The 10,242-nt window shown below is 49.3% G+C and overlaps 1 protein-coding gene across 1 annotated transcript; it reads right to left on the reverse strand.

Moving 5' to 3' along the window:
• Positions 1-1,348: 1,348 nt before the first annotated feature.
• Positions 1,349-9,146, reverse strand: CBLN4 (cerebellin 4 precursor). Its single transcript, XM_060620761.3, has 3 exons — positions 7,821-9,146; positions 4,602-4,718; positions 1,349-2,781 (listed from the first exon to the last, which is right to left on the reverse strand). Exons 1-3 carry the CDS (start codon positions 8,109-8,111, stop codon positions 2,584-2,586), a joined length of 606 nt encoding a protein of 201 aa, XP_060476744.1. The 5' UTR covers positions 8,112-9,146; the 3' UTR covers positions 1,349-2,583.
• Positions 9,147-10,242: the final 1,096 nt, after the last annotated feature.

Raw genomic sequence — 10,242 nt, forward strand, 5'->3', positions numbered from 1 at the left:
CCACCCGGGTGCCCCTGTGTGCCTTTTTATATTAATTTTTTCTGGGAGGTTTTGAATGGATTTTGCATTCCAAAATATCTACACTGGAGCTTAGGAATTACAGTCAAGCCCTTTGCCGATGTTCTTTTCTGTTCAGAAAACTCTAGGAAAATCAGAGCAAGCCCCAAAGGATGGCCATAAGCATGTTTATAAAGACACTTATACGTTGGTCTATTTTGTTTAAGCATCACCTTTTCTCTGGTCCATCATAGGCGTCTATTACTAATGCAAATACCCTTGAGCCATTTTGCCAAAACAATGACTAATAGCATATTTATTCAAGTATAAACCAGTCCGTTGCAAGGTACAGACGCAGCCCTGAACACAGAGAGCCAGGGGGAAGGTTACGTTAGAGCAGGTGTATTTCAGAGGATGCCACACGTCCCCAGATGGAAGTCCCCTGTGCAGTATTGTGTTCTTACACAGCACAGTCACAAAGGAGGAAAGCTTCTGACTGGAAGCCAGCTGAAGAGTAACTTGCCAAGCAAAACACTGAGGATCCAATGCCAACATCTCCAGTTAATTCTTCTTGAGGAAGGAGGAGAGTCTCCCTGGGATGAATGAATATTTTGACTTGGTGATTAATCACAATTATGCTGGAAAACCTGCCCATGTGTTTTCTCTCACAGGGTCCTCGGACACCTTCCTCGCTGCCACCGTCTACAAAAGGGGCCCTTTTAATTGCTCTAATTGAGAAAAGACCAGGAAATGGAGCCAGATCTCCAGATGAGATATCTATAATAATAGTCCCTCCGCAAAAGACATGGTAATATTCCATCTGTCTCTTAGTGTTGTGAAAGGGGCAGAACTTTCCCCCAAGTCTTCCCGTTGAGTGGTCTTCAGCCTCCTCACCACGCACTCACTCACGGAGCACTCTGACGAGATTTTAGCAAATTTTCTCAACTTGACTACCTAATGGTAAGTCCATTCCGAAAGAAGAGTTTACTAAGTCCATCGATTCTCTTTTGGCAGGCTGACAACTCCTGGATTTGAATGGATTAAACCCGGGAAAGATTTCCTATGCCAATTCAGAGGACATTCCCCCCAGATTCAGAAAGCTTTTCTTAAAAACTCCCAGAAAAGGGCGCCTGGGTGGCTCAGTCAGTTAAGCGTCCGACTTCGGCTCAGGTCATGATCTCATGGTCTGTGAGTTCGAGCCCCGCGTCGGGCTCTGTGCCGACAGCTCGGAGCCTGGAGCCTGCTTCGGATTCTGTGTCTCCCTCTCTCTGCCCCTCCCCTCCTCATGCTTTGTGTCTCTCTGTCTCTCAATAATAAATAAACGTTAAAAAAAAAAACAAACTCCCAGAGAAAGAAATGATAGGGGGGAAGGAAAGAAGGGTTGGTGAGAAAGAGGAAGTAAAGCACATAGGATACATATTTCCCGAGCCAAAAGGACAAAACAATTCGGCTAACGTATATTGACCTTTATTCTATGACAGAGACATAAGTAATTTTGTGAGTTCATATGACCTGTACAAAAGACAAAATAAGATATTGCACTAAGTTTAGATATGGGATATTTGGATGTAATATTAGCTAAACAGATAAATATATACAATTTAAGGAATTAAGGCAAAACCAGATGATACTTCCAAACACAACAGAAGGCTTGAAAAATAGGTATAATTAAAAACAGGGGCATCCCATCTCCAGTTAATAAAGTGGTCAGGTCTAAGGGAAAAAAATCCCTCAGGTTTTTAATAAAGTGGTTATTATCAATCATGGTAATTCAAGCTGAGCAAGAAAGTATAAGATTTCCCAGGGAGGAGGGCAATCTGGTGGAGGTTCTGGGGGCTGAGCACTTAGAACTCAGGGAAGCAACTTTTTTCCTTGTCAGATTTATGATCTATTCTTCCTATTAGAAAATATAATTTGGAAAATATGACTCTTTCACATATATAATTAAAATACAACTATGAAGCATTCTTTTTTGTTAAGGGAAGTCATGTTGGTGATCTCACAGGGTAAATTTGCGGGCAAGCCATTCGTTACCCTATTGGTAGAGAAGACACAAAGCCAGTCACTGAAAAAAGCAATTCCCAGTTACCTTAAGAGAACAAAAGAGACGAGTTCCAAAGGAATAAAAACAAGTGTAATCAATATATCAACACAGCATACAATTCTTTGGCAGTATCATACTAACCGTTGATTGCACTCAGAACTTGAGAGTTTTCTCATTCTTAAGACCCGCTCGCCAGTCTTTTAGAAACAAAGAAAGAAAACGCCACATCTGCAACGAATTCAGTGATTCCAGGAAATTAAATTCAGAATGAACCTTGCAGACAGCTTTTAAACTGTTAACACTTGAGCACAGATAGGTATTGTCTGCTGTGAGTCCCCATCCAAGTATACTGAAACACACACACACAAATCATCTGCGAGACTGTGTATCAGTTCGGACAGGCCTAGGATCCTTAAAGAGAATCCATATTCACCCATGAGAAACCAATAAAAGACGTCAATCCGATGATGAGGAAATGATCTTCCAACAACTCAGGGGTGGGCCTCCCCTCCCCTGGATCAACATCGCGGAGAGATAAAATCCTATAGGGGAAACACCAGAAAGCCAGAGAACGTGGAATACTGCCAGCCTCCAACCAAGTTACCTTTCTCCAGTTTTAGGTAAACTTTATCCTCCTTATCCAGGTAGAGGAGCACCCCATTAGTGGCAGCTTCGCGGGTAACATCTTTGTCCCCAGCAAAGGCAGATATTACCGGCTTTCCATTTAACATCAGGTTAACCTATGAGAAGAAAAAAAAACCCAAATCACTGAAAACATCTGCCGGGGGTAATGAAAAATACCTAAGATGAAAGACCTGGTAAAACAGCTGATGTTCAGTAAATTCATCCTGGCTGTGGCGGCTACGCACTTAGTAGGTCCACTGAGCTGCTTTTTTTTTTTAATTAAAATAACTTTTAACTTCTCCCATAGAAATTTCCTGAGATGCCTCCAAAAGGATACCACCCATGGAGAGCGGCCTAGCCTCGCGGAAACTGGCCTCCCTTCAACACATAACTTAAGCTTGTGGTCTTATTTACTTGTCATATTCGATAAGAACCTTCCGGTAACGAAGCAAGCCTGAGGCTTCCCAGTATATTAGTAAAAAGAAGCCCAGTGTCCTTGGCTCTGATGAACCCAGATACAGCAAGATTCTACCAGCCTCCTTTCAAGTTACTAGTCAGCTAGTAAATGAACAGTGCCACAGTTCATTTAAAATTATGGAATGTGTGTGTGTGGGGGGGGGGGGGTTCTTTTTCTGTTTGCCCTGATAATGTGTATTAAAAAATCGTGATCGGGGAGCCCGAGTGGCTCAGCCGGCTAAGCATCTGACTCTTGATTTCGGCTCAGGTCATGATCTCACAGTTCTTGAGTTCAAGCCCACGTTGGGCTCTGTGCTGACAACAGTGAGCCTGCTTGGGATTCTCTCCCTCCCTCTCTCTGCCCCTCTCCTGCTCGCTCTCACTCTCTCTCTCAAAATAAATAAATAAACGTAAAAACGATAGTGATCACCACTACCACTGAAGATTTTAATGATGGGTAATTAGCAAAGAATCAATAATTCATAAATTCATCATTATTATCAAATAATAAACTCAAAATGTGTTCACGTTTCTCCCCACTACAATTTTTATTATGCTGTTTTAAATATTACATACATTTCTAAATATTGGGGCTTGGGAAAAGCTTTTCCACGCTAGTAAATTTGTTTACTAAATATTCGTTCCTTTTGTGTTTAAAAAAAAAAAGCACTTTAATGAAATCTGTGGATGATAAATGTATCCATTCACTAGGATATGTAAAAGTGGGAGAAGAATTTGTAATCTATCATTCACCTGGCGACGGTATACAACACAAACATTGAGTGTATGATAAAAAGAATACTAGAATTCCACAGACATGCATCGGTGCCATTGGGTGTTAGTATATTTGGGTATCATAGGCTAGGCTTTGAGTGTAAGGTCAAGCCTATATCCTGAGAAAGCACAACACAAAATATGTTGCTCACTGTGGAAGTGAAATCTGTAACAATTTCCTAGCATCAGAGTAACTGAGGATAAACTCTTTAAAACATACGCAGAGAACACCCTTTGTAAAAAGTATATTGAGTAGTTTGCTGCTTCACAGATTTGTTTTCAATGGTTAACTGTATCTCATGCAGTTTAACAATAAAAGCGAATTTGTTTCATGTAATATATGCTTGTAAGGCTCCGCTAGTCTTACAACTTTCTTCAGATTCATTTTTGCATATGGGTTAACTGAAGTCGGGATCTTATAAAGCGATTTGTGTCACTGAGTTTTTACCAAGCCACGTTTTTTAAGTGGTTGGTTGTTAGGACGGTAATAAATTCAATTGTTTATTTTTCTATATGTTTCTTGTCATAGCCTTAATGGATGCTATAAAGAAGAAAACTGGAAATTAACTGTTTTGAAAATAAACCATAAAGATGGTTGTTTATTTTTACAATGAAAACACATCTTGAGATAAACGCTTAAATACATAACCACTGCCAATAAACACTGTTGCTTGGGGGAAGAGAGGGAACAGGTCAAAACACATACCTGGATTGTTTGGCTCTGGTAGACTTTAATTACGTGAAAGCTGAAACTGTAAATTCCTTTTCTTGGTGCTACAAAGACAGACTCCAGGGTGAAAAAGTTACCCACATTTACTAGGATCTACAAATAAAAAATAATAAAGAACAGTAAATTATTACAATATTCTCTTCCGTAACTAAGACAAGCTTCCTTCCTTCCTTCCTTCCTCCCTCCCTTTCTCTCTCCCTCTTCCTCTCTCTCTCTCTCTCTCTCTCTCTCCTTCTTTATTTCTTTCACAAGTAGCTTAAGAAACCATACAGAATAAAACACCGTGTTCTACTTCTTTCCTCTTTAGTGACTTGGAAAATAGATTTGTGTAATGGAAAGTTCTTCTGTCTTTTAAATGGTAGAGGAAAAAAAAAAAAATAAAGTAACTGCTTTGCATTCATGCCTCAATTTCCAGCGAGGCCTGATGGCTCTGGAAACATCTAGATAACATGTGAGGGCTTATAAATATTAGCTTTACCTTGAGAGTCAGAGAAAAGGCATCTGCCCTGTATTTATATTCCCATCCTCTACAAGCCTTTGCAATGTCCAGAGATGACGTTTTCAAGACAGCCAATCGGCATCCATGGGCTCTCTGCAGTCATTCCTGGGCACATCACACAGAGGCCTGGGCACTCCCTCCACCATGTGACAGAATCCATGATACTGAGTAGCGCACAGACTGATCTGAATGCCTGGCCCTCCCCTGAGCCTCTGCCAAACCTCTCCCAAGATCCATGGCCATTTTTTCATTGCTGTGCCATCTAGGCCTTAATTACAATATTTTGGCAATGACTCAGCCTTTGCAGGCTGCCAAAAAGTGGGGCACGAATAAAGACAGGCTGTGAAATAGGTGGCCTTCTTCTCTTCCTGCCAGTGTTATCCATTATCCTCTTATCAATCACCCGGTCTCTGCTTAAACTTCAAGGGTCAAAAATGAAAAGTAACAGAAGGCGCTGTTTCCTAAGAAAGCAACAATGCACTTTGTATTCCAAGACATGCAGCCTGTTTCTACTGGTTATGAAATTAACTCTGAATCTCAAGAAGTGACCTCTGTACACCAAATTTGCAAAGGTCACATAAGGAAGTCCCTTCCTATGGGAAAGCAAGTGGGAATGTTTGGGGCTGGGAAGTTGTAAAATAACTGGGGTTTAATCTAATTCTCTCCAAGAAATAAATCTATAACTGGCATCCCCCAAAATCAGATGTCCCTATAAAGAGACACTTCTACTGTATCAGTGGCCACCAGCAATGCTATATTCCTGCCAATATTAAGCCTTCTGCATAACTCCCGAAAAATATACCATCCCCTCTAAGCAATGCACCAGAATATAGTAACAGGTCAAGCAGACGCGCCAGGCTCAACCCTTGGCTTAAAACACATGTATGTGTGTAATTTTATTCTGAGATTTCACTTTCTTCCAAGTAACCATCAGATTTCTTCCTCTGACCTGACAATCAATGAGCTTCCAATAACCAATCGCCACTGTGCCACACTCCCCAACAGAGATGTTGCAAAGATTTTTTTCAAGCACATTGAAAATAATTTGAGGTATTTAGTGGGGACTTCCTGAATCAGATACAAGTAGCATAATTCATCAGCAGTAATGGAAATGGCTGATTAGTGTTGACTACACATAAGGCTGGATGTTGACTCTACGTTGTAATTAGAGCATCCAGGCACATAGAGATCCATAACTAAATGTGTCTTGTGGTCTCTACGATGCATGGCTCTCCAAAAAGAAGAACAAACCATTCTCCTCTTCTAATTGATGGAAAGGTCATGGAAAAGAATGCACCGTTCAGCGTATTATACGGTGTCCTGTCCGCAATCGTCCAACATTTAATTAAATGCATTGAAATATAACCTAGGGCTGTGCTAGACTTTATTTCCATCAAGATGGAAAATACTGCACCAAAACCCCTAAGGGACTGCTTAATTCTTTAAAAATTATAGCTATCTGAGAGTAAGCCCCAGAGAAGCATTCTCTGTCTGGCCAGCTGGAGAGTGCATTACTTAAGAACAATTAAGTAAGGAATGGAAATGTCACCTCATCCCTTCCCAGACGCATGTTGCAGCAGCATTTAACCTGTGCTCCTACACATCTGACTTCGCATACAACTGTGAACTACACAAGTGCCTCTGGAACTAAAAAGACTCTGGGTGCTGTTAGGGTTGAAATCACAACCCGGAGTCAGTTTTCAGTTTTAGGATTCCTTAGGGAACCTAGGCTGATGCCCGGTGGGGGGGGGGGGGGGGGGTTCTCATCAGCCAAACCCCAGAGCTCCCGGTGGCTAAACAGAAGCCACAGATTTCATCAGTTCCTCCCCACCTCCTGCCCTCAACCCCACAGTCTGTCTTTCCCTGCGAATTTGCAATTCTCAGAAAGGACAGGAGCAGAGGCAGGAGCAGCGGTTTCCCAGCGCTTCCCAACGGGAGCTCCCCGCAGCCGCCCTTCCTTCCTCTCCTTTCCTCCACAACTTTTCTCCAAGTACCACAGGAAGGCTTTCGGCTGCAGAGGCGCCTGCAACGTCTGTGTGTGTGTGGGGGGGGGGGGGGGGGGGATCCTTTCCGCGGAAAGGTGGGTGAGATCTGACCCACGCCAGCGCTGCCCACCCTCTCCGGCCACGTGCGAGATCCCTGCAGAGAATGTGGACCCGCGAAGCTCTCTTTGGGGAGAAGCTTCTTCAGCTGCGGGGAAACCAATCATTCATCCGGAGACCGCGAGGGTACCGCGGGAACCGCCTCCGCGGCACCTGCAGAGGAGTCTGAGCGGGGGTCGGGGGGTGGGGGTGGGGGGGGGGGCGGCAGGCTCTGGCCAAGAGATTGCGAGGTCCGGGGACCAGGCTCCCGCCGGCTCCTATGGACCTGTTGCTGTGAAAAGTCGTCCTGAGCTCTGTCTCTCCTTGCTGGGCTCAGCGCTCCCAGCCTCTCTCCCGCTGTCCCAGCCGCCTCCTCCAGAGGCCAGGAGGGAATGCGGGCGGGGGCGGTGGTGGGAGAGACAGAAGTTTCAGACCCAGGCGCATCCGGAGAGCCGAGTGCCGAAACGATCTCCCACATCCCAGTCAGATCAACTTGAGCCTGAGCAGGCAGCCCCCGGTCCGGGCTGCCGGGAGCTCGCCCCCCGCCCCGCCCCGCCCCGTCCTCCGCCACCATGCAAACACACACCCGGCACCCGGCCTCCCTCGGGGTCTGACCTGATCGAAGTAAATGATGCGCGTCTTGTTGCTCATCTCGGACGGCTCGTGGTTGGTGCTCCGCACCGCCGAGAAGGCGACCTTGGAGTTGGCCGCCCGGACCGAGATCCCCAGAGGCGAGGAAGAGGAGCCCTTGGAGTCCGTGGCCGGGTTCGAGTCGCACACCACCAGACACTTGCCCTCCAGCACGATAGGCTCCGTGTCGTTCTGCGCCCAGACGGGCAGCCCCGGCAGGGTGAGGGCGAGCAGCACGGCCGGTACCACGGACAGCGCCCGGCGCCCGGAGCCCATGGTGAGCCGCGTGAGCCGGCCGCAGCCCGCCGGCGCCTCCGCTCGCGCGCTTCGCCTCGTACCCCGGGACCCCGGCGCTCGGGAAGACGCCCGCGGCTAGACCCACAGCGCTGCAGGGACGGCGGCGGCGGCGGCGGCGGCGCGCACACTTCCCCCAATTCTGTGGTCTGGAGTCAAAGGCTCCGCTCGCGCTCTCTCGCTGGCTCCGTTACCTTTGTCCTTTAAGGAGCTCATGCAGAACCCCCTACCCCACCCTCCTCCGCCCAAGAATCAGCCCTACCTGGGGCCCCCGCACCCACCCTGGCTCCTGGACATCTAAAAGTCACCAACCCCCCACACTCACACCTCAAGGAGGAAAACGGTAATGAATTCTCACCCCAAGCCCAAGCACCCCCAGGTGGGCGAGGAGCAGGAAAAACAAAGGAGGCTCCAAAACAACACAAAACAAAACAAAAGCCTCGGGGGTTGGTGGGCGCCGAGCGATGCGGATGTCGGTCCTGGACGCGTCGGGCTTGCGGCACGGACGAATTACACAGGCAGGTGTTTCCCGGACTGAGAAGAACGCGAGGCTGCGATCATGACCAGGACACTAGCGACTCCCACTTTCGCCCGGTCAAAAATTCCCCGCACCTCGGCGCCTCTCGGACGTCGGCAGGTAGGCGGCAGCCAGCGGGGTCCCGAGCTCGGAGAGCACAAATTCGCGGGATCAGCTCCAGGGCGCAGGGCGGCTCGGCGGCGGGGTCCTCTCCCAGCCGCTGCCGCGCGCCCGGAGTCCCTGCGCACAACTTTGTCTGTCCTCGCGCAGCCGGGAGGGCGCCAGGCGGGCACACGCGCGCTATTTATAGGAGCGCGGCGTCCGGCCGGGTCGGCCTCCAGCTCACCCCGCGGGCTCCCGGGAAAGGGGGAGAAGGGGGCGGGTGACCCCAGCGAACGGCTCTCGCCCGGCGCTGAACGCACCCCGGAGCAAGCACGGCGCACGCCGCCGCTGTCTGCCAAGGTCCGAGGCCGCCCAGCCGGGGGAGCGCGCGGCGCGGAGAGTGTGTGCCCGGAGAGAGGCGCGCACAGCCCCGCGCTCGCCCGGCTCCGCGCCTGCTCGCCCCTCCTCGGTCTGGGCGGGCGGAGGGGGCTGCGGCTCTCCTCGCCCCTCCCCGGCGCGGCACTCCGCCGCCGAGCGCTCTCCGAGCCGAGCGCGGGGCTGCCAGCCCGGGGTGCGGAGCCGGGTGCGCGGCCGCGCGCTGCCGGGGACCCGGGGACCCGCCGGCGTCCCGACCGCGGCTGGCCCAGAGCCGGCCCCAATGCGCCCTGGCGCCGGGCGAGCCCTGGGGAGCCTCGGGGCGGACCCAAGCCGGGGGGCGGGGAGGGGTGGGGGCAGACTGGGGGCGCCAGGAGGAGGTGCTGGATGCCTTCGGCTCCGGGAAGAGGAGCCTTAGAAGCTGTAGGGGCGCGCGCCTTCCCGCCCGCCCCGCGAATCCACCCCAGGCCAGGCCAGAGAAAGAGTGTGAGAGAGTTAACAAGGGGAGAGTAAGTCCTCCGAAACCGGATCCCCACAAAAAGGCCAACTCCACTGCTGAGAACACAGCACCTTTCTCCCCTCCTGATGCGCCGCCCTCCCTCCTGGGCCACCCCACTGCCGTCTTGGCCTCTGATTGGCAAGATTTATCTTTCCGCAGCCACCACTGGGAAGGAAGGGCTTGTCTTGGTCTGGCTGTGAGGACTTGGCCAAGTCACTTACCCTATCTGAGAGGGCAGGACTCCACTAGGTAAGGTCCTGTGCTGTTTGTTAGTATTAATCTAAGCTCCAACCTAAAAGGCCTTCTGAAGAATGTCACCACTTCCCCAAGCACTGATGTCCACCCGAAGCCTGGCATGGCTTTCCACATGAACCCTTGCTACACTGGGTGAATCTCTTCAGGCTCTCAGCACAGTGGGCTGGGGTAGCAGCTGCAATTTCCTCTCATTTGATGCTGTCTTTTGAGAACAGAGGCAGGATCCAATTTCTGGCTCCTCTTTCTCTCCTGTAGGGATAGGCACCGTGCCTTCCTTTTCCAGGATATCTGCTTAGGAACTGGGACTTGGGTTGTTCAATTCCAGGCTGGAAAGGGTTTGAGAAGAAAAGGTCCGTTGGCGACAG

The sequence above is a fragment of the Panthera onca genome, chromosome A3, assembly GCF_046562875.1.
Source record: "Panthera onca isolate mPanOnc1 chromosome A3, mPanOnc1 haplotype 2, whole genome shotgun sequence".
Classification (NCBI taxonomy): Eukaryota; Metazoa; Chordata; class Mammalia; order Carnivora; family Felidae; genus Panthera; species Panthera onca.

What these genes read in the sequence shown, in the direction of transcription:
- CBLN4 (XM_060620761.3), bottom strand. Translation starts at nt 8,111, where the DNA reads ATGGGCTCCGGGCGCCGGGCGCTGTCCGTGGTACCGGCCGTGCTGCTC. An exon ending in GCATCATTTACTTCGATCAG is followed by an intron (nt 4,719 to 7,820) that starts GTCAGACCCCGA and finishes TTTTATTTGTAG; the next exon opens with ATCCTAGTAAATGTGGGTAA. An exon ending in ACCAGAGCCAAACAATCCAG is followed by an intron (nt 2,782 to 4,601) that starts GTATGTGTTTTG and finishes TTCTTCTCATAG; the next exon opens with GTTAACCTGATGTTAAATGG.